The sequence below is a fragment of the Bos indicus x Bos taurus genome, chromosome 22, assembly GCF_003369695.1.
Source record: "Bos indicus x Bos taurus breed Angus x Brahman F1 hybrid chromosome 22, Bos_hybrid_MaternalHap_v2.0, whole genome shotgun sequence".
In the NCBI taxonomy this organism is placed as follows: Eukaryota; Metazoa; Chordata; class Mammalia; order Artiodactyla; family Bovidae; genus Bos; species Bos indicus x Bos taurus.
In genome coordinates this window covers 8,700,721-8,724,774 of record NC_040097.1, presented here as the reverse complement: position 1 = coordinate 8,724,774, position 24,054 = coordinate 8,700,721, and the positions used below count along the sequence as shown (strand labels likewise).

Below are 24,054 nucleotides of genomic sequence, written 5' to 3'. Positions count from 1 at the left end.
TTTGGGATTACACAAATATTACGAATACATTAAAAAGTGACTTCAGATTTATTCCTAGGAATAATCACTGTTAATAATTTAGTGTCTTCCGGAACATTTTCAATGAGTAGATAATGTTTGTATGTGACCATAAAGTTTTTATATATATATATATATATAATTGATATAAATATTATTATTGCAAATTGCTTTTTTCTGCTCAGTGTATCTCAGACATAAATGTACATCAAAAATAATACATTAATGACTATCCTTATACAAACATACATGCAGTTTTCTAGCACAGATTTCCACATATAGAATCACTGGGTTATTGGTTTTGTGAATTTCAAATTTGCTCAGAACTATCATACTCTGCTCAAAAATTGACAGTTCACGTTCACATTTGATTGCCACAGAAGTGGCAGTTAGACTGAGTAACAGTGGTGGTGCTAGTGGTAAGGTAAAGAACCCACCTGCCAAGGCAGGTGAGACGTAAGAGATGAGAGTTCGGTCCCTGGGTTGGGAAAACCACCTGGAGGAGGGCACAGCAACCCACTCCAGTGTTCTTGCCTGGAGAATCCCATGAACAGAGGAGCCTGGTGGGCTACAGTTCATAGAGCCACACAGAGTCGGACACAACTGAAGCAACTTGAGCATGCAGGCAGCAATAGTCAGTTACCTGTAACAAAAGAAATTCCTTTTGTATGGTGGGGCCAGTATGTGTCCATAAGCTCTGCTGCATGCTCCCCAGAACAGGTCCTCCTGGAGCCAGCTGGTAACCTGCCGTGGACATTGCTCTCACTTCACAGGACCTGTGCATTGCACATTTAGTCTAAAGCTTAAATTGGGTTCTTTCCAGGTGTGTGTGTATGTGTGTATATGTGCGTGTATATATTTAATCACATCCTTTTTAATTCTTCTAATTATCTTTTAATTACTTTGTATGTTTTGAAGTGATCATTGAAGCTCATGAGAAAATAGTATAATTGAGGTTAGTTCATTTTAGACAAAGGATTGGACTTCCCTGGTGGCATCATCTGCCTACTATGTGGGAGACCTGGGTTCAGTCCCTGGGTCGGGAAGATCTCCTGGAGAGGGAAATGGCAACCCACTCCAGTATTCTTACCTGGAAAACCCCATGGATGGAGGAACCTGGCAGGCTACAGTCCATGGGGTTGCAAAGAGTCAGATGACTGAGCGACTTCACTAGACAAGGAAGGTGGGCAAATTTTTCTCTTCAAGATTAATACTTTGATACTAAGGTCAGCTCCTAAAGAAAGGCTAGTTTGGTTTAAAAACAAACAAACACTGAGATAGGTAAAATTTCCCTTCAGAGACACAAAATCTGCCTCCAGTAACAGTTCAGCTTTTTATAAAGCAGATCTTGACCTATATTCTTGAGTTCTTACGTAACTGCAGGACTTCAGCCAAGCTGTCCAGAGCAATAGTGGCTCAACAGGACTGTAGGTTGAGGTCCTTTTCTGGCAACCTTGTAAGTCTAACTTCAGGATAGTGCTAAATTTCTTGGAAAGAATGGTTAGAAGAAAGCAAAACGTAGGACTTAGGTCAGAGTCTTTAGATTTCTCTCTTTTTTTTTTTATTTACCTTTTACCTCCATTATCTCACTGATTAGTCATCTTGCAGAGCTGGACTTCCAGAGGATTCTCTGGCTGTTGAGAATTTTGTTCTCTTACAGCTCCCTTCCAATTCTGAAAAGAAGGGTATGTTACTGAGCCGGGCTCTAGCCTCTTCCGGTCGCTGTTAGGAAGAGCTCCCAGCAACCTGTTAGACCACGGTAGCAGTAGCACCCTGTCTCCTCTCCTGATCACCCTCAACCACTCACAGAATCCTTCCTTTCAGATCTCCATCTCCCAAGGGAGACTCTCTGCAAGCCAGCTGAACAACACACTCATGGTATAAGTGTTGCCATCTGTTCTCTCCCTTTCTTCTCCTCCTCACCTGGCCATGCTGGTTGTCTTCATGCTGTGTCCACGGCCTATCTTCCCACACCCAGTCCATCTGTGGACATTCCCTCCTGGCTAACTCCTGACAGCCAATGAAGCTTCTCACTAGGCTCCTCAGGGACTTCTCCCCAAGCTGCTCTCTGCTAAGAGCCCAGATTCGCAAGCAAATACTCACGCATATTCTACCTAGATTTTGCTAATGATAGTATGTAGTATTTATCTATAAATCTGACTGCTCCTGAAAGCCAAAACGTTAAATTTCCTTAACTTGGAATAGTGCTCTCCAACAGCAATATAGTGAGCCATATATGTAATTTAAAATTTTCTAGTAGCCACATTAAAAAAAAACAAAATCATAAAGATGTTTTAATGCAATATATGTGTGTTATTCTTAACATGTAATCAGTATGAAAAATTGATTTTTTTCAGATTTCAAAACTCAGTGCGGATGTTACATTGATAGTACATCTCCTTTCAGATTAGCCATATCTCAAGTGCCCAAGAGCCATTGTGGCTGCTATAGAAATGCCTCCCAGTGAATAAGATCTTGCTCTCGAAAATGGTGGGGTAGAACATTATAGAGTAGAAATAGATCAAACCCTCCTTATGATCTTTATAATGCTTACTTTAGAAACCTGAATTTTTATTTTTGTTCATGTTAAAGATGATTTTTCTCTGTCAGCTCTGGATTTAATTTTGATGGCTTTTAAGGTGACCACCCATTCTGTGCTACTGTTTGGCATATGGTTTCTGAATTTTCTACCACATATAATAACTTCTCATGTATTTATAATAACGTATTTATTATTTATTTATAATAACTTCTCTTATTTCTCTATTTTAATTTGGGTCCCAGAAAGATTATCTTGAATACTGAAGCACTTATATTCTTCAGACCACAAGTCATGTAAATTTTTATTTAGACTTTGAAAATATGCTGTGAATGTGTCACCCAGTATAATTTTGGCTACTTGGAAGCTAAGTAGCTAAGATTTACAGTGGCAGTGCCAAAGTTCCATCTAGAAGATGTGTATCTTTGCAGCTAAGGCCACGTCCACTCGTGCAGAGGATTTAACTGTGATGTCACATTCTAAAATAGTAGCCAAAAAGGATCACTTTCAGAAGAGAGCACCTAAAATGGTTGGACTTGAAATACTAGTATCTTAAGGAACTATCTTAAGGAACAAGAGGACAAGAGGTGTTTCTGTCACCTGAGAAAGAGTAAGGTGGTTGTGGAAGCTATTTTTTAAATATCTGAAGGCCTGCCAACAGAGGGATTACCTGTGCTGAGTACAGTTGCCCCACATGGGGTGAAGGTTCTAAGGAAAGGCAAATCTTATGCTTAACATAGAGAAAAACTTGACTTCATGCTACTCAAGAAGCAGTGCCTTTTCTCTGACTGTGGTGGTTGCAGGAGAGGAGGTGACTATGTAACGGTGATGAAGTTTGGGGAACTTAGGCACCATGTGGGTGTCCTGTGTTGGCATCCAATCCTGAAAGCCTCTCCTGGTGTCATTTCTCTTCCCCTTTCTTTTCTTAACAGTTAGAACAACAGAGGCAGCAGTTGCTTACGGAGCGCCAGAACTTCCACATGGAGCAGCTGAAATATGCTGAGTTGCGAGCCCGACAGCAAATGGAACAGCAGCAGCATGGGCCGAACCCTCAACAGGCACACCAGCACTCAGGAGGACCCGGCCTGGCGCAGCTGGGAGCAGCAGGACATCCTGGCATGATGCCTCATCAGCAGCCCCCTCCCTACCCTCTGATGCACCACCAGATGCCACCGCCTCATCCACCCCAGCCAGGTGAGAGGAAGCTCTGCTCACAGATGCAGCTGGGCTCATCCCTGTGCTCGGAGCATCAGAGGGTCAGACCTCACCGTTGGGGATTTCTGACTGAGACTGTGCAGCATGTCCGTCATCATCCAGGATGTGGTAGACAAGTGAATCTGGCTTTGTAGCCATCAGCACATGAAGCCTGCTGGGTTCTCTTTCCAGGGTCCTCTTGGCATGATGCCTTTTTCTTGGATAGGTCAGCAGTATATCCCAAAAGTTCCTTAAAAATTCATCCTTGGATTGTCTACACTATTTTTTTAATTGACATTTCAAAGATAGACATGAAAAGAAAAGTACAGTGATCTCTTAATGATACATTTTCAGTGGTCATCACCTTTCTGCCATTCTTAGCTTTTTGTTGCAGAAATCTTCTGTAGGTAAAAGTAGAATAGCATAATAAGCCCCCAAATGCCTATTGCACAGCTTCACTTCATGTGTTGAAGAAATCCGGGTCTTGAGCCTGTGGCTGTGCCTGATTGTGCACTCAAGGTGCATGGTGTCATTTCACATGGCTTCTCCCCTCTTTCCTCCTCCCACACATCTCCCATAAGTAAACCACAGGATGGCGCTGGATACTTTCGCAGGTTTAGGGTCACTTTGGGAGTGCAGACATTTTTCCTGTGGTGTCCGTTCTCTCTTGGTGACCTTCAGGTTTGCCAGTGGTTTTGGTGTTCCTAAGTTCCCCATTAATTGACTCACTTAAGATTTCACCTGCCAATGAGAATCGCTTCCTAGATCAGTTATTTCATCAGCTGTTGCAAAATATAAGATTCCTGAATTTATTGTCCTTTCTGCCTTTATTTATATTCTACATTTGTTAGCAGTGATTCTTTTGTTACAAAAGCTTTTCTTCACCAGTCATTTTGTTACGCTGAAAATCAATCCTTGCAAGAAAGCCTGGATAAATGCTTCATTCTTTCCCTTTATTTATCAGTCACCTGAATAATGAGTCCTCCCTCCTCCCCCAAGCCAGTCCTCCACTCCCCCGCAAAGAGTCTCCAAAGGTGACCGATAAGGATTTTTCTGTTGTGTGTGTATGCTTTTAGTATTGTGAATTTGTATGTCCTGTATTTTTATGTGTTTCAATGTTATGGACCTTACTCATTTTCATTCTGAAATTGTCCCATCTTTTAGTTCATGGGTGCCCTTCAAGTTGGCAGCTTTTTACCACATTTTAACTACCTTGAAAGTCGAGCTCACAATTCTTTCAAACTTAACTACTGACATCATTAAAACTTAAAATGTACCTTTAATTGCAGCATCTTTCCCTGTATTCCTTCCCCTCTTGTAAGGTAATATATGTGGCTGTGGTGTACTATATTGCTCTAGTCACAGTCTTCCTGTACGATTTTTATAGGTACTTTATGGTAATGTGTCAGGTGCCTCCAGAGCCAAAGTCTGTACTTTCTAGGGTGGGATGCAGGCTCTCTGGCCAAGGCGTGCAGAGCTCAGGTGAAATAAAAATAGGAAGACCCTTGGAAGCCTGAGAGGATTCTCACTGTTACTAATGTCAGTTGACCTGACTTCCTCAAATGGCAGAATTTCTAAATCTCATAGAAATAAACAAGGTATGTTGGCCTGAGGGAGCCATGACTGAAACAACTCTGATCTGACAATTTATGTTACCAATATGAATTTTTACTTTACAGCCCCAAACATGTTTAGGCATTAGTTTTTATTGGCTTGACCCCAAAATGGGGCTTTCTCTCTCGCTCTCTCTCTCTCGCTTTCACACACGCACACAGATGGCAGTTGTGAGTTTACTATCACCATTAGACTTGCTGCTTGATCTATATGACATTTGTGAAGATAGTTTCAGAAGTCTGCCAGGCTCATGACACAGGGTTACTTTACTTCTCAGCCCTTGTCTTTCTGCTTGAGTGGGTCTTAAAATCTAATTTTCTAACACGTTACAAGCTATGAATGCTTAACAGAATGATGATCCCAAAGTGATTTTTTTTCAAAAACAGTTATTTTAAAGTTTAATTCTTTAAACTCTTGGGATAAATGTTTAAGAGGAGGTTTGCTGTGGCATTTGTTCTTAATGGTGTTGAAGCCTCACCATCCGCAGTAACTATTCACAGAATTTCTCAGGAAGTTCTCTACCATCTGCATTTAGAAAAAGTATCCTTCTGCCTTTTTTTCTAAGTTACATCCTGGTGAGAACAGGTGTTTGTATGCCAGGCCCTTAACCCACAGTATTTTTACTTCTCACTGTCCTCCCTTTAGAAGTGAAGAACTAATGCATGTCAAGGCTATGTTACCTTGCCACATGGTGGAGCCAGGCTTCCTGCTGGACTCCCTCTTATGGCAAAGTGATATCACGATGCCCCTTCCTGTGATGGAGGACCAAGTGGATTGGTAGCAGACTCAGATACAGCTATATTCTTTCAGGGAGACAGTGGCGGAAAACTAGAGTTCTTAAAATAGCCTGTAGAATACAGATAGGTTATGTTTCTCTTTTTACTTAGAGAAATAGGCTTTTCTTAAGTGAATTTTGAAGAAAAGGATCATTATGTGTATAATGAGAGTGTTTTTGTGCCAAGCTATTCTGTTTTTGCCATGCGGTATGTGAGAGCTTAGTTCCCCAACCAGGGATCACACCCACACCCCCTGCAGTGGAAGTGCAAAGTCTTAATCACTGAACTGCCAAGAAAGTCCCTGTTTTCTTGAAAATTTTTCTATTGAAATGTAACATACATATGAAAAAATACACTAGCCCTAGTAAATTCTTGATGATTTTTAACAAAGAGAATGTACCTTTGTAACCAACACTCTGAAGACCCCTCATGGCTTTTCGCAAGCTCCTCCCTCCCCTGGGGTAGCAACTGTCCCAAAGTCCAACACCATAGACCAGTTGGGCTGGTTTTGAATGATATCTGGAAGGGATCTCGTGCTGATTTTTGTCGGTTTGGCTTCTTCCACTCGACACTGCGTATGTGAAATGCATCTGCATTGTCGTGACTGGTCATCGATTTGCTCTTTGTTCTTACTGCATGTATTCCACTGTGTGGCCCTGCCATGATTTATTATATACCATGATCCATTGTCCTGTTGATGGATGTTCGATTCTTTTCCATTTTAGTAATTAGAAATAGTGCTGCTGTGAACATGCGTGTGCACACGTCTTTTCGAGGCATTGGTATACATTTCTGTTGTGTGTGCCCTTAAGTAGTGAAATTTGCCACATGCCTAGAATGAGTCTTAGGAATTCCATGTATTCACATTAGTTGATGCTGCCAAAATTTTGCCAAAATGCTAATGCCAGTTTACATTCTCTCCCTTAGGGTGTAAGAGTTCCAGCAGCTCAAGGTGATCATTTTCCATAGTTTCCCTTTTGTGGGGTTGCTTTGGCGTTTGAATATAAAAATCAGATGTGTTGGAAAGTAAAATTATGAATAATAAATTGAACCCACTAATTAAAAGCTAACTTAATATTAGCAGTTCAGAAAAGACTGGTTTTAACAGATTCTAGAAACTGGCTAAAGGGGCTTTTTATATTAAGGCAAGCAAGGGAGTCTGTAATATTTTAGGTGGAGAACAACTTTAGTCTCTTATTTGCCACAGGTGTAAGTTCATAACTGTGAATATAGTCCTTCTGACTAATATTTCCTAGGTTTAGAAAAGTTAACAGGCCCCCAGCATTTATGTATAAGCTGGGGGTAATTATCCAGGTCAGTAGACTAGCTTTTGGTATTTGGCCAGAATTTATGGTGTGTGAAGGAAGGAGAAAAATCAGCCTCTCAAAACCAGCAAGATTGGGAAAGTGGTGAAAGAAGGTCAAGTGGTGAATTTGTCCAGCTCTCTGACCTAATAGAATTCATATTATTTTGTAGATAAAACACATGTAATCTTTCTCCACATAATTGGCCATCAGTTCATGGTAGAACCCATTAAAATATGGCTCCTTGTTGTGAGACTGTCGAGCCCTTTTGGGCCCAAGCACCAGAGGGGCTAGTATAAACCAACACCTGTAAATATTCCATTTAGTTTGTACTTCTGCAGTCCTTCCATTCACCTCTTTAATTCATTCACATGCTTAGAATTTTTGTATACAGAGCATCTGTTTGCTGCTATCTGTCTTCTGGGCTCTTACTATTTGGTCGTACTCCTTACTCACCTCAAACTCTAGCTTTTTGTAGGTTTTGTTCTTCTCCCTGATAAAGTGTCCAAAGGTGATTTGTTTCCATCAAACAAAAAGTCAAAGGAAGAATCTCCAGTGTACAGTTAGCAAATGGAAACTGGAGGTGCCCATAGCCATCCCTATAACACTCTTAGGTTTTGTTGATCTTCATAAAGTACACAGCACTGTGTTTTGTCTTTCATTTAAATTGAAACACAGTGTGATCTCATGGAAGTGATTCGAAAGTTAAAGTGTAACTAGTTCTTCCTGCACTACTGCCTTTCTAAATTGGCACAGATGAAAGAGTCATGGCAGCCACCAGTTCTTGAACACATGCTTGCCTGCAGCCTGGCCCATTGCATTCATGACAGTACATGGGGAGCCAAGGAGCATGGCAGGGTAGTGGCTGCTCTTCCCTGGGGTGTTCTTGATTGTGATCAAGGAGGACACCTGTGACTGCAGGGTGTCTCCCCTAGGGACCTTAGCACCTACAGTCGTCTCTGTTTCCACCAGGGATTGGTTCTGGACCCCAGTGGGGGATGCATGAGTATCCATAGATGTTCACGTCTCTTAAAGAAAATGATACTGAACAGTGAATACAGTCGGCCCTCCATACCCACAGATGCTGATCCCATGGATACGGTGGAACAGAGGGCCAAGTGTATTTTAGGGAGATTGCCTAAAAATCTAGGATGTGAGTGCAGTGTAAGCTCTGCCTTCCCCTTGGGCTTTTAATAGTAAATGAGGCGCTCTTGAGTATTCATGCCTCACGGATCTGGAGTGAGCCGCCTGCATTGGGGAAGCCTTTTTATGTGTCTCTGTGTGTGAAAAGCGGAGAGAAAAGGACAAGTTGGTTTAAATAACCTGTATCATTTCCTCATTAATAGTGTAAGAATTTTTAGAAGTGCCCCCCCAAAATCGGAGTAGGAATTGATCTGATCTGATGAGAACTCAGGGATGATAGAGATGTTTTAGTAATAAAACTAGAATATTTTGCATCAATGAATAAAATACTGGTTGTTCAATGAAATTTCCAAGCAAAGCATTAAGCCCTTGACTTTCAGGCCCCCACGTTAGATCCACTTACACAACCCTCCCTGTGGGAAGTAGTGCTCAAGAAAGGATTACAGCCACTCACTACTTCCTAGCCTCTTCTCTCCCCCCAACTCAGAGCCCCACACTGAAAAGGGAACTGAACCAGCTCATCACGGCAGCCAAGTTTTTATTATCTGCGGTGCCTTTGGTCCTGCTCGCATCATGTGATAACAAGGCTGCCGTGCCGCTTTCCGGAGTGGCAGGTTATCCCCACAAAGAGAACAGTGAGGGCACAGTCTTCAACAAAGAGCATCTGTGGGTCTCCCCCCTCCCGGAAGCTGCCGCCGAGGAGCAATCTCCGGGGAGCCCTGGCTTCCCCTCACTTGGCCCTCATGGTTATTTCCGTTCTCTGGGGGACTCGCCAGAGGGTGTGTTGTGGGTGGTTAGAAACAGCAAGGAAATGTGCTTATGGTTGGAAATTCATGGGTTCCCTTTCGTTGTTTTGTGTTCTTTTACCCACCTGCCTCTCCCATCCCAGAGAATAAATATGAAGTCCTTAGATGATACTCTGTTGAGTGTGGTATCTGTAACACTTTAGTATAAGATCTAATAAACCTGATAGTGAGAGGGGTTTTTCCACTAGGCAAAGCCTAATTTTAGCAAACCTTTCCATTTTTCAGGCTTCAGATGCCTACTGCTTTAAAAAAAAAAAAAAGCTCGTATGTAGGTCAGACTCCCACCAGTTTATGCTTTGATGCTGCTGTTCTGAAGCCACATCTCTCTCTCACCTCCCTCTCTACTGGAAAAGGAAGCACCTGAGATTTTTTTTTCCACTTAATAAAAATACATGCCCACATCCTTTATTTTGTTTGATAAGGCCTGCTCCTATTCATTTTGGATATCTGTGGACCAGACTTCTTAATGTTTAGTAAAAATAAAATGAAATGCTTTCGCATCTTGTCATCCATTTAAAAATGATGAGACCTATATCAAAACCCAGAAAAGCCAAGGACATTTAGATCTCAAAAGGACAGGGGTTGACTTTATAAGAAGTTGGTTTTTGGCTTCTCCTCAGTCCTCTTAAACTCTACCCCTCTTCAAATTTTGTCCTTAGAAATCGGCTTTTCCAAGGAAAGGAATACCCTTCTAAGGCAGGATGATGTACAGGAAAAGACAATGCACCTTGGGGTCAGACAGCTCAGTCCCTTGTTCTTATGACTTGGGACCAGATTCCATTGCCTCTCTGAGGCTTCATTTCCTTAATTATAGTCTGGGCCCTCTCTTTCAGTCTTTCTGACAACCTGAAAGATTCCGTGAGGTCACTGTCATTGCCTGCAAGCGACAGGCCCCAACTCAGAGCAGCTATCTGTTCTCTAAATCCACTGCCCTGGGCACACCAGTGCCTCCGGATGGCACGGAGACGTTGCCTCACTCATAGTGTTCCTTGCTTTCCTGAGAAATGTCTGTCTGTGCAAAGTCCCACAAGCAGAAATAAACCGTTGTTCCTCTAGTCCTTCCTTTCTGTTGCCACCTCTTCCCAAGGAGCCACTGTCTTCTCATACCTTAAATACCAATACTCTGGTGGCTTTTTGGCTCCGTTTATGACAGGAGGATGGAAGAACACTGTTCTACAGAAAGCTTCAGGATTTATTGCAAAAGAAAGGGTTTGTTGTTTTGTTTTGTTTTCCAGCTGTTGGGTTTGTAGTTTGGTCTTAAAAGCCTAGAGCTCCCCTGGCCCAGCTTGTTGTTAAACAGATTTAGGGTGGTAGGGGAATCGGCCACTGCCTCTGAGCAGGTGGCTTGGAAGCAGTGCCGATGGACCTGACAGCAGAGCTTGCAGCTTATCCCAGTGTTGTTTTAGTAGATGTCACCTTGTGAAAGTTGAAAATGTTAGTTGCTCAGTCGTGTTCAACTTTTTGCGACCCCATGGACTGTAGCCCACGAGGCTCCTCTGTCCGTGGGATTCTCCAGGCAAGAATGCTGGAGTGGGTAAGCATTCCTTTCTCCGGGGGATCTTCCCGACCCAGGGATCAAACCCGTGTCTCCTGCGTTCCAGGCAGATTCTTTACCATCTGAGCCACCAGGGAAGCCTATGCGTCTGTGTTAATGTGCCACTGATTCCCCTCTTTCCAAGACTCCAACACTCTCCAAGTGTTTAGTGCAGCAGGGTTTCCATCATACAGTCTACTGGAAGACGGATGCTTCAGACTTTCATCCTCAGAGTGCTCTGTGTTACAGGTACCATCTCTGGAGCCAGAGCCCCTAGGTCAGAGCCAGGCTCCCTTACTTATACGCTTCATGACATTGAATGAGCTACTCAGTCTTTGTCTTCCCCTTTCATAAACATGGTAACTCATAGCAACAGAAATGTAGGGGTTTCACATTTCTGGGAGCTAAGGGAGCAAGGTCATGCTTCCCTCCAGGAGCTTTCAGGGAGATCTGTTCCTTGCCTCTTCCACTTCTGCTTGCTGATAGCTTTCCCTGGATTATGGCCACACCTTTCTTTACTCCATCTTTATCTTCCTTCTTCTCCCTGTGTCTTTTCCTCCGTGTGTCCCTTATAAGGACACTCAGCATTGGATGTAGGGCCCACCAAGATAATCTAGGATGATCGCAAGATCCTCAGCTAAAATCTGCAAAGATGCTTTTTCCAAATACAGTTAACATTTACAGGTTCCAGGTGTTAGAATGTGTGTGTATGTGTTTGGAGGCCACCATCCCACCCACTGCAAGGTGCTAGCAAGTTTATTTGTTAGAATTATATATTGCAGGAAGCAGAGCAGTCTCTCTATTGTTGATACAGTGAAGAAGAAAACATGGTGCTTGGAATTAAAGTTTATATCATTTTTTTTTAATGCTGACTGGTACCTGAAGTCCTTTCACATGACCTGTTGGATTTGAGCATGGAATAGTATGGTAAATAATTAGATTTAGAATCAAAAGACTTGGATCTGATTCCTCTTTAAAGTTTGAAGACTGTAAAGAAATCTCTTAACTTTTTCTGAGCGTCTGTCTAACTTGAGAATGTTTGTTCTTCCTTTCATAAGGCAGAGCCGCAGACATAGTAAGACATCATAGCAAACCGTTTCCCTGATCGTACAGAGAACTGGATGTTAGAGTACAGCATATATTTAACATTGCTCTTTCTAATAATCTCAGGAAACTGAGGCTTGGGTCATCCTAAACAGCTTGTCCAGAACCACTCATCTAGGTCAGCGTGAAGTGGAGATCACACTGTTCAGTTTGCAGTCTCATTCATCTCTGCTTTCCCTGTTGAGAATGGTATTGTAGGGGCTTCCCTGATAGCTCAGTTAGTCAAGCATCCACCTGCAACGCAGGAGACCCCAGTTTGATTCCTGGGTTGGGAAGATCCGCTGGAGAAGGGATAGGCTACCCACTCCAGTATTCTTGGACTTCCCTTGTGGCTCAGCTGGTAAAGAATCTGCCTGCAATGTGGGAGACTTGGGTTCAATCCCTGGGTTGGGACAATCACCTGGAGAAGGGAAAGGCTACCCACTCCAATATTCTGGCCTGGAGAATTCCATGATCTGTATAGTCCATGGGGTCACAGAGTCAGACGTGACTGAACAACTTTCACCAGTGCTTTCCCCTTTGAGAGTGTTACTGGGTGGCTTACTGACGGGTGTGCTCACTGGTCAGCCAGGAGTTTGGGCAGCCCATACCTTGCTCAAGATATCACAGTAGAAAACTCTGTTGTGCTGCTGTAGATAAGAATGGTTAAGACTGAGCAGTTGTGTGTCCGTTCACTTAGCATACACCTGGTCTGTGCTCTTCCTTCTTTCTTTCTCCCTTACTCAGTCTGACCTTTTTGTAAAGGCATTCTTCAGTGCTCTAATACCAGTTTTCCAGAGAGAGAGATCTGAGAAGGGCTGGCAAAATGTTCTTCCTAACTTGCTCAAAGGCCTCTTGTCCAGGTTGAACTGGGTAGAAGAGGGCAGTCTGTACCCATTGACAACCATGAGCTGTATTATTTGCTCTAGTGAACAGCTTCCATTCATCACAGCAAGTCCATTAAAAGGGTTCTTTCATCTCCAGGTTGGGATTTTGTAGGTCTGGATTCAAACTAGGCCTCCTGTCCCCAACAACAGCAAAGATATCTCTCCTCTCCCTGCTCACCACCTGAAATACCATTAGAGAATCAGTAGAGACTTGAGAGTTTCCTAGGTGGCTCAGCGGTAAAGAATCCACCTACCAAGCAGGAGACAAAAGTTCAATCCCTTGGTCTGAAAGATCCCCTGGAGAAGAAGATGGCAACTCACTTCAGTATTCTTGCCTCAGAAATCCCATGGACGAGGAACCTGGTGGGCTGCAATCCATGGGGTTGCAAAGAGTCAGACAAGACTGAGCGACTCCACGACAACAACAGTAAGGAGATCCAGAGAGTGGGAAACAAAGCCTTGTGTTTAGTAATGACCTCGCACGTGTGTGGTAAGAAGGAAACTGGGAGAGTTCCAGAGGACTGACCCTAATTCTCAGAAGAATAAGGCTCTGTGTGTGCTGCTTACTGTCCATTGGAAGCTTTGAGGGTTCTGTGCCTTCCCTTCACTCCATCTCATCGTTCCACTGGAATGGCAGCCAGTCATGCACCTCCTGACCCCAGAGCCCTTCCCCATTCTCTGCATTGCACATGCCAGTCAGATGCCAGACTCCCATTTTTTCTCCTTCTCAACTTCACACTTGCCTCCTTTCTCTTCCTCGTTCTCTCATCCGTCTCCAGGATGCCTGTAGGGTGCTGTTCCCAGCTCTTTTCTATTCAACCTGCCCTCATTCAGCCCCTACTTCTGTGCAAAAGCTCTTCTCCTCAGTTCTAGACTGAGACTCCTCTGCATTCCTTCTTTAAAAAAATTTTTTTTTATTTATTTAAGGCTGTGCTGGGTCTTCATTGCTGTGCGTGGGCTTTCTCTAGTTGCGGCTCGTGGGAGTTCCTCTCTAGTTGTGGTGCATGGGCTTCTCTTTGGGGTGGGCTTTTCTGTTGCTGAGCACGGGCTCTAAGGTACAAGAGCTTCAGAAGTTGTTGCTCCCGAGCTCTAGAGCACAGGCTCAGTAGTTGTGGATCACAGGCTTAGTTGCTCCAGGGCATGTGGGGTCTTCCTGGACCAGGGATCAAACCCATGGCTCCTTCATTGGCAGGCAGATTATTTACCACTGAGCCACCTAGGGCACCTCTCCCCATCCCTCCTTATCACTTTTCATCACACAGAAAATCAGGCGCTTCTCCAGAAGCCTTTAGCCAGGCCCCTGTAGCCTTACTGGCCACATCTCTCACCTTGTTCTGTGTGCATGACTCATCCGACCCCTTGTGCCTTGATTCGTGTAGACAGACCAAGCATGGACAGCTGAGCTCTAACCTGGGCATTGTTTTTAAATAATCTTTTGAGCTTATTACTCTTACATGTAATGCAGGTGGTAGATAGTAAGGTGATGTAGTTATCTCAGAGGGGATGGCGAGTATAGTCTCCTGTTACCCTGTTCCTAATTCTCCTCCTTCAGTTTGTATACACATCATCCAAAATCCTAAATTGTCCACAGATTGGTCTTAATTAGCACAAGGTATCAAGTTCGTTCACTTGCTCCTTCTGTAGTTTTCCCTTGGTTTCCCTGCCTACCCTTCATGTGTCCTCATCCCTTGTATGGCTTGTAGGGTACTTGGCCTTTGTGGCTTTCATCTCTGTGTCATCCTGTCCACGGATAGACTTCAGCACTGCCTAAATCTGGCCTCGCCCTGTGGCCCAGGCCCCCAGCAGCTTTAATGACATGTTCAGTGGTGTGAGGGTGGCGGTCATGTCAGCCCAGCAGCTACTCTTGCTTTCTCTGAGGGGATTGGATCAACTCATTCTCCAGCATGTGGAGAAGACCTCTGGGGCTCTTCTGCACTTCCTCGGAATTGCATAAGAGAGCAGGGGGGCCCCAGAGCCCCAGACTTGCTCTCCTGTTTATTCTGGGGCATAAGGCAGATGTATTATGCTTTTTAAAAAGTAATCTTGGGATTTTCTTGGGGGACCAGTGGTTAAGACTCCATGCTCCTAGTGCAGGGAGCCAGGTTGAATCCCGGGTCAGGTTACTAGATCCCACATGCGGCGACTAAGACCCAGTGTAGCCACATGAATCAATATTTTTAAAAATTAAAAAAAAAACACGTCCTCCAGAGACAATGGACCACCTCTCTTCTTGCCTCATATATTTCACTGAGATTCTCTTTGTGGACACCCTGTAGTAAAAGGCTCCTCTCTCTGAGTCCTGGCTCAGGGAACAGACACTGGAAATAGATGGTGTGAGGCTTAAAGCTTTGTCTTTGTTAAGACAGGCCATTCTCTAAGCACTGCGAAAGAGCTCTTGAGCTGTCTCCTCTCCTGCTCTACCTGTGTTAGTTGCCAGTTAGCTATCTGGTAGTGTGTGTTCGTGCTAAGTTGTCTCAGTCATGTCTGATTCTTTGTGGCCCCATGGACTGCAGCATGCCAGGCTCCTCTCTCCTCTACCCCTAGCGTTCACTCAGATTCATGTCCATTGAGTCAGTGATGCTATCTAACCATCTCATCCTCTGCTGCCCGCTTCTCTTTTTGCCTTCAATCTTTCCCAGTATCAAGGTCTTTTCCGATGAGTCAGCTCTTCCCATCAGGCAGCCAAAGTATTGGAGCTTCAACTTCAGCATCACTCCTTCCATTTAATCTTCAGGGTTGATTTCCTTTAGGATTTTGACTGGTTTGATCTTTTTGCATTCCAAAGAACTCTCAAGAGCCTTCTCCAGGACCACAGTTGGAAAGCATCAATTCTTTGACACTCAGCCTTCTTTTGATCCAACTCTCGTATCCATTCATGACTGCTGGAAAAATCATAGCTCTGTCTATACACACATTTGTTGACAGTTATACCTCTGCGTTTTAATATGTTGTCTCTCTTGGTTATAGCTTTCTTTCCAAGGAGCAAGTGTCTTTTTAGTTTGTTTGTAGTTTAGCCAGTCCTGGCTTTTCTTTTTGAAATTGAAATTAAAAGGCAGGATTGGCTAATCACAACCAAATCTGGTCTATCTCCTATGTTTGTAGGGGCCATAAGATAAGAATGGTTTTTGCAGTTTAAGTAGTTGGAGAAAACTCAAAAATGTTTATGTCACATGAAAATTATGTGAAATTCACATTTCAGAGTCCATAAGGATGTATTATAATACACGTCACCTATTTGTTATGGCTTCCCTGTTGGCTCAGTGGTAAAACAAATCCACTTGCCAATGCAGGAGACATGAGTTTGGGAAGATCCTGTATCAGGAAGATCCCTTGGAGGATGAAATGGCAACCCACTCCATTGTTCTTGCTTGGAGAATCCCATGGACAGAGGAGCCTGGCGGGCTACAGTCCATGGGTCACAAATGAGTTGGACAGTGACTACACAACAGCAAAACTTATTTGTTGCATATTCTCTATCTTCATGCTATAATAGCCAAGTTGAAAAGTTGTGACAGAGGCCATATGACCTGTGAAGTCCAAATATTTACTGTCTGGTTCTTTTCAGGAAAAGTGTGCTGAAGGTCCTGAAGGTTCAGTGTGAGCCTGAACACAGGAGGTGTTGCACTGTCCTTGTGACCAGTGTCTCCCGTCTTTCGTATCAAAGCAGTAGGAAGAGATGAAGGAGTTGTCTGTCTCTCATGTCCCTCCCCCACTATGGTTCTCCAGGGCCAGTGCTTCATGGCTGGGGGCAGGGGGAGAGATTTGTTTTTGTGAAAAGAACTTGAGACTTCCAATTAGAATCCCCTTTTAATGGTGATTTCATGGTAGTGACCAATCCCCTTTCAGGCATACCTTCCCAGATAGCCTGTGCGTGAAGCTCAGTCTGGACTGAGCTTCAGTTCTTAGACTGTGCACTGACTTGCTGGTAAGCCCTCCATTCCCTGTGGTCCGTGCTTGGTATTTCGTGTCCTCAGGAAGATATTTGACAATCCATTGTTCACCCAAACTCACCAGAGTGAATGCTTTCTTTAAGGATTTTTTTTGGTAATAGCGTCTTACAGTTACCTGCCTATACCAGGGTTTAGGGTAGTCGTTGACTCCACAGACCTGCCCCATCATCCCTCCATGCCCCCGACCCCACCCCGAATTAAAAGCTAGTCAGATTATTCCAGATTATTGTTCTATTGATCTTTCAAATCCTTTTGGAGGGTTAGATATCTGTCTGTATTTAGCAGTCTCGGGCAGTGAGTTGATTCCTGTCTTCCTTACCTTAGTGCTCTGAATCTCCTCCACAGGTCAGATACCAGGCCCAGGTTCCATGATGCCTGGGCAGCCCATGCCAGGCCGCATGATGCCCACCGTTGCAGCCAGCATCCACCCCCCTGGGAGTGGCCCCACCCCTCCTGGTATGCCTCCAATCCCAGGAAACATCTTAGGACCCCGGGTACCCCTCACGGCACCTAACGGCATGTGTAAGTACCCAGTTGGGGGAGGCATTACCCTCGGGACTTCTGGGGAGAGCTGTACTCGAGGCAAGCACCATTTGTTCCCTTTGGGGTGTGACAGATCCATGGACAGCATGGCCTGTGAGGGGGGCTTCTAAAAGGCTGGGCTTTGCTCATTGCGCTTCAGCATCCCTGGTGGACAGGTGCCCAGGTGGCGAGCGCAGAGTGCTCCTCGTTAGTTGGGATGCTATGCCACAGCCTTCGTGGATGCGTTCCTGACACCAAGGGCTCTGGCGAGGCCAAGGACACGCCTCACCCATGCCTGTTTGAGCCTATCTAATTTGAATCTGAGTAGATACACAGAACTACTGGTAGTTATTTTCTCTACAGGAGCCTTTTATGGATTCAGGATTTAAAAGAGGTAGGTGTAAAGAAAAGAATAGGGTCTGGTTTAGGGCAGGAATAATAATAAGTTTTTGTCCAATATATTGGTAGTGGCTGCTTAGACTTAGAAAGGAGTATTCAGGGCTGTGTTGAGAAGGACTTTGAAGTCTTAGCAGGCCCCATGGAGCGGGCACATATGCTTCTGAACAGTGTCTGTGGCAGTATGTGCAAAACCAGCTCAGTTTCGCCATGGAGCCCTTGTTCTTCTCCAACTTTGGCCTCCAAAGGGGTGCATCAGAGCCCGGCCTGCCCTCTGACTCCTGTGGACCATGGTAATGATTCCAAAATGCAGCTGATCGTGGCCATGTACCCCGCCACATGTGTGATCCCAGGTCCTTTTAGAGGAGGACCTGGGTCCTCATGAGGTGGAGTCAACCCCTGTTTGTTTATAATAATACAGCTTATAATAAAATGATAATGTATTTATAATACAAAAACATAAAGTAGTAATAATGTATTTATAATACAATACAGAGAGCTAGGATGCAGAGGCATTCCTGGCCTCCAGGAGCTTTAGTTGGGAAAATAAAACATGAACAAGTGGATAGAAGTGTAGGATTTACCATAAGTTATACAAGGCTATGAAGTGACTTGAGCTCACTGTAGTTTTCTGGGAGACTTCCTGGGTCCAGGAGACAAGTGCCATCAACACAGGTGCGTCTCCCTTCTCACTGGACCCCCAGGGACGAGGACAGAGTTAGGTGCACAGAAGAAAGACAGCAGTTGAGCCAGGTCAGTACAGGATCACAGGTGAGAAACGAGGGACTTCCTTGGTGGTCCAGTGGCTAATATTGCGCTCCCAGTGCATGGGGCCCGGGTTTGATCCCTGGTCAGGGAACTAGATATCCCACATGCTGCAACTAATGATCCTGAGTGCTGCAACTAACACCCGGTACAACCAAATAAATTAAGATATTTTTTAAAAAAAAGAAAAGCGATATTTGTTAAGTCAAGGATCAGAGATCATAGTCTAGTGTGTACCTCTTTTCCTAGCCTTGCTGCCCCACAGGCAATGTAAAAATGTGCTGGCTGACTTGGAGGGTTGACCATGCTGCATCTCTGTTGCAGACATAATGTCATTGGTCTTTACCACTGTCCTGTCCTGCTGATAACACCTGATTTGCATACACGATTCCATCCTAAAGGGCCCTGGGTGCAGTACCTTGAGGGTGTTGAATGTTTGAGGTGCTCCCCATCACTTCCTGCCCCAGATGAATTTCAGGGATCCTGAGCTGCTGATTTGGCTTCAGGGCACTGGGCAGGCCTTATCAGGCGAGTCACTTCCCTCTTCAGGCCTTACTTTGCTCCCCTGAAAGATGACACCAGGGAGTAAATCGGTGGGCTTAAAAATGCTTTGAAGAGCCTTAGCAACTGGGTGGACACCTCCTGAGGGGAAGGTTGGATGAATTAGCTGGTAAGCAATGAGGTGCTTTAATTGTGTGTTTCCTTCGTTTTCATCCCTAGATGAAATCTAGAAGTTTTTAAAACCCTGGATTGAATCATCTCTATGGTTGCTTTGTACACTCAAGCAGCCAAAGTAGAAATAGGAAAGAGCTCCTTGCCTAATTGTTCCCTTCAGGACCTGACCTAGTTTTGGCCAAAAATCCAGAGACTACAGTTCAGGAGTTGCGGGGCCTCCTCAGACTGTCCAGCTTGTTGGCTGCTGCAAGTCAATCTCGGTGACCCTGGTGGAGACAGTTCATAAGAGCCAGCAGTTTCTGATAGGCAGTGTTGTGCCCAGCTAGGCTAGGCACTCTGAGAGAAAGAAGACACAGAACTTGCCTAGGAAGGAACTTATCATTTAACTGAAGAGACAGAATTAGCAGTGAGAAGCATTAAGATAATGATAAAATCAAAATATAATTAATTTATGCAAAGGTCTGGAGGATTCTTGGAAGGAGCGGGCCTTGAAGGAGAGTGGGGCGGACTCAGACACCTCCCCACCCCCGAGCCGCGTGGATCAGGGGAGCCACACGAGCGGTGACGTGGAGGTTCAGATGCGCCCCATGTAGCCCACAGCGGCAGCCGTGCCTCACAGGCCGTAAAGAAACTTCCTTTGTAAGTCCTGTTTCTCTGCGTGGGCTCTTGCCCAGGCCTCTTGTGTTCCCAGCAATGACAAGTTTCTTTTGGATGTGTTTGCAGATCCCCCTCCGCCGCAGCAGCAGCCACCACCTCCAGCACCTGCGGACGGAGGCCCTCCGCCTCCTGCTCCTGGCCCACCAGCCTCTGCTGCGCCCTAGCCCGAAAGACACAGGGGACATCCGCGCCCAGCACCCCCAGCTGGAGTGGGGATGACAAGACTTGTGTTCCTCCGCTTCCTTGGGTTTCTTTCAGGAGTTTTCTTCTCACAGCCCCAAGCACGCACCCTGAATTGTCCCCATTCCTCTTGCCACCCCCCTCCGTACTCTGACACCTGCTGTGTTAGGTCCTCCTCCAGCACAGGGGGAGGGGGAAGCCTGTGGTGCCAGTGTGCCCTGGTCACCCTGAAATACCTGGCGTCTCCCTGACCTGCGGTGGGGTATGCTGACAGTGTATCTGCAGGTCCTGTCAACGTTAGTGCTCTATGTCTGTATCAGTTTTTGCTCTCCTGCAATTTTGTTCTGTTTTTGCTTTGTCTTACGCTTGTATGGATAATACTTTATAATCATTATCACTTTTTTTTTTTTTTTTTTCCTTTTGGTCATTATTGCTTTAAAGGAGAGCATCCTAAGTTAATAGGAACCAAAAAATAGTGATGGGCAGAGGGGATAGCCAGAGGGGACAAACCTTAAGGCATTGTAAGTGACCTTATTTCTGCTTATCTGAGCTAAGAATGGTGCTGATGGTGAAGTTTCATGAGACTTTTGCCACACATGGACGCACCAAAATTAAAAGAGATGGGGAAAAGGGATCCCCCCCACTCCTGCTGATGTTATCCTTAGTGAGGACCATGAGAGCCTCCAGCCTGCCTGGCAGAACACCCCCTTTCATCCCTGGTAGGGGAGAGCACAAGCTTTAGAAGAGATCCACTCCTTGCCCGGGCCCACTGGTTCTGGTTTTCTATGCAGACGGTTTGTTTGATTGCTAGGGGAGGGGGTGGGCATTTTGTTTTTCCCAAAAGTGTAAGCAGTGTAAGCTTTGAGGGCTGCGATTTGGGAGGCATTCCTGAGTCCCCTAGACTAACCAGGAAAGTTTTGGGGGTCTTGGGCAATGGTCATCCAGTGAATCTAGCCCACTGTTCACTGCTTTGTGTGCATTCTTTTTCTCCCTCTTTACAAGAAAGAAAAAACTTAAAAAAAAAAAAGTAGATAGTGCTGAGTTTTAGCTCATGGACTTGGTTAGGTTGGCTGGGGTTACAGGTCCCCAAACTACCTCTTGTAGTAGTCAGGGTGAGTGGGATTTAGTGAAGCGGTACTTTAGGTTTGGGGTGGGATTGGAGAATTGGGGCAAGACCAACAGCCTCTCATACCTTCTCCCTTCCCCGTCTGAGATCTCACATTCCATCTATTACATGGTTGGTTGTCAAGGAGATGCTGTGGGTACCAGGGAACTCACTTGGCAATCAAAGCATCATGATTTGAGGGTGGGGTGCTCGGGCTGGGAGAGTGGAGTGCCATTCCAGAGGAAGAGCCACAAAAATGCCTTAATATGAGCCCATTTCTACCCCTGCTGATGAGTGACTTGAGAGTTCTTGGTTTTCTCTTCTTGTCTTTCTTCCCTCTCCTCTATCCTTCCATGGGTGGGGAAACGGTGTTTTGGGTCGAGCTTGGTTTCCGAAGCACCTGGCCCCTTCACATTCTCAAGTGGCAGTTTCCTTTAGAATGCAAAGTGGAACATCTTTTGGATATCTTTTCTATATATTCTATAAAGCTTTACATGTGTGAGGGTGTGGGAAGGTGTTTATAAAACACCTTAGAACCTTTTTCCTTAATATCAGAAAGCAAAAAAAAAAAAAAAAATCAAACCACAATTAAGATTTGCCTTTCAAACCCTCAGGTGTTACCTCTAAGCAGGTGGCCCTGGTCACCATCAGAGTACTGGAACCAAGGAGACCTTGTTCCTTTAGTGAGTTTATTCCAGGCGCTTGGAGTGAAAATGAGCTTGCTCCTACTGGAGTTTAATTCCATTGCTTTTGACTCCAGAAAGATCCCAGTGCCTTTTGACAATGGCCAGGGTTTTCTGTATTTTCCCGCCAGTTTTTCCCAAAGGAAACTCATTCCAAATACCTTTTCCACTGAGGTCTTTAAAGGAAAATGGAATTCTGGTTCATACTGTGGTCTCTTGCAACCTCAGGTTTTTAATGTGATCACTTTCAAATTTAAAAGATCCAGGTGGAAATATTTTAACTATGCTGGTAATAATTCTACAGAATACCTGAATTCTTAACACTGTTGTGTTTCAGTATAAGTGGTGACTTTTTCTTTTTATGTCTTTGATCTGGTTTTGTTCCTGTAATACAGCCACCCGATTTTGTGAGGGGGGGAATAATACGTGGTTTTTGTACAAAAATGTTTCTCAGTGTGTTATTTCGGAAAAGTGAAGGGAGGGAGTTGGGGAGACTGGAAGAAATTGATCAAGAAGGCCTAATCTCCCTCTTTTTCAGTGAATAAATGGAACATCATTTCTGGATTCTAGTCCCATTCTCTGCGTTCGTATACCAGTTTCTTCATGTGTCCTAGGAGGAATCTCAATATTCAGCCTCACCTCGTCTTGGTCATTAGTTAAAGTTCAGTGGCTTGAGTTTCCTGACTGACTGACCACCTTCTCACCTTCATGGGGCTTAAGGAATGTATGGTTGAATGTGCCTGGCACGCTGTTGGTTTCTGTGGTCAAACTGAAGAGAGATGAGTGGATGTTCTTCAGGAAGGGTGGCCAGCATGCTGGCACCCCCAGCAGAGAAGTAGTTCTGCCTGGTGCACAAGAGAGTGTTGGTCAGGTCACAGTTTAGACATCCCCGTGTCAGAGGCAGGCACTGAGGGCTGATGCTGTGAACTTCGGCACATTCTCATGGCCAGCCCTCGGGCACCCACAGGTACAGGCCCTGCACAAAAAACAGAAACAGTGCTTTCAACATGCTTGCGAACCCAACAAAGCAAAAGAAGCAGATTCTTTGTCTCCCAGGAAGTGGACACTTGGTCCTTCATGAAAGTATGTTAGCCGACTGTGCTGTGCTTTCTGACTAATTCGACCCTTCCCTCCAATGAAGAGTTCTGGAACCAGCTGGGTCTCACAGGACTCATCCACTCCTCTCAGGGGGTGATGAGGGACGTTAATCCTTGATTCAGATGAAAGACTGGTCTATCAACCTGAGTGTGAATTCTTTTTAGAACACACCAAGACTTGTACATTTAACCAAGTTTCCACAGGTTCCTCAAATCCTTTCTGTGGAATAACCCCACCCCACGCCCAAATGCAATTGAGAACAGTTTTTCCAACTTGGGTGCAGACCAGGAACATCTATAACTTTGTTAACATACAAGCTTCTGGGCCCCATCCTCAAAGCTGCTGATTCAGCAGGTCTGTCTGGGGTCCGTTCAGAAATTCTGCCTTTTTAACAGATTCTCAGGGAACTCTGATGGGTCTTGGGACCACCCTTTGAGGATTGCTGGTTAAGAAAGTTGTATGATCGAGCAAGCTCTTCTGCAGTTTCTGACAGTCACTCTGTGAGTCCATTAGTCTCATAAACATTTGAGAGCCTATTGTGTAGCAGGCACTAGGACCTGCATACAATCATGAATAAGGTAAGGCACTCCAGGCCACTTAATGTTTTTGTAGGAAAAAAACGGGGGATAATGTATATGGTCTGGGGAATACCAGATGGTCAAGAGGTTCTATAGTGCCAGGTGTCCACGAAGCAAAAAGGAACGGTATAATAATCAGTTGTTTCTTGGGGGATAATGTACATAGTCTGTGAATTAAATGTTCTTCACGGTTTGTGTCCTTCAAGGTTTGGTAAACTGAGGGTCGACCTTCAGTTCCCAGAGGGTGACTAAAAGGGTAGAAGAAGAGAGAGTCCGAAGAATCAGCCAAAACAAAGTTTACTGAGTTAATCATAGCTACCTCTCTCTTGGGCTACCCTTCCCTACTCCAGCTTTCAGGGGATACCAGCCGCAGAGAACCTTGTATGGCCCCCCATCTTGCTCCTGGCTCGCCCTGCAGAACTGGAGCCATCTTTACTCCTTTCTGCCTCCAGAGGCCTTTCCAGGCCCTTACAAACCCATGTGGATCAGCCAGGTACCTGATTGCTGCCAGCCACCTTATACCACCACATACTCTTAGGGTACAGCC

At 44.8% G+C, this 24,054-nt stretch overlaps 1 protein-coding gene across 2 annotated transcripts in view; it reads left to right on the top strand.

Annotated features, from left to right (window-relative positions):
• The window catches only part of SMARCC1 (SWI/SNF related, matrix associated, actin dependent regulator of chromatin subfamily c member 1), a 125,545-nt gene extending 103,150 nt beyond the window's left edge, over window positions 1-22,395 (top strand). Inside the window, exons 26-28 of one of the 2 annotated variants that reach the window (XM_027523283.1) lie at window positions 3,490-3,751; window positions 17,194-17,370; window positions 19,930-22,395. In XM_027523283.1, the coding sequence (XP_027379084.1) occupies window positions 3,490-3,751; window positions 17,194-17,370; window positions 19,930-20,027 (537 nt within the window). In that variant the 3' untranslated portion in view covers window positions 20,028-22,395. Of the gene's footprint in view, window positions 1-3,489; window positions 3,752-17,193; window positions 17,371-19,665; window positions 19,890-19,929 lie in introns of those variants that run through there. The other variant, XM_027523282.1, reaches the window with a different exon arrangement.
• Window positions 22,396-24,054: the final 1,659 nt, after the last annotated feature.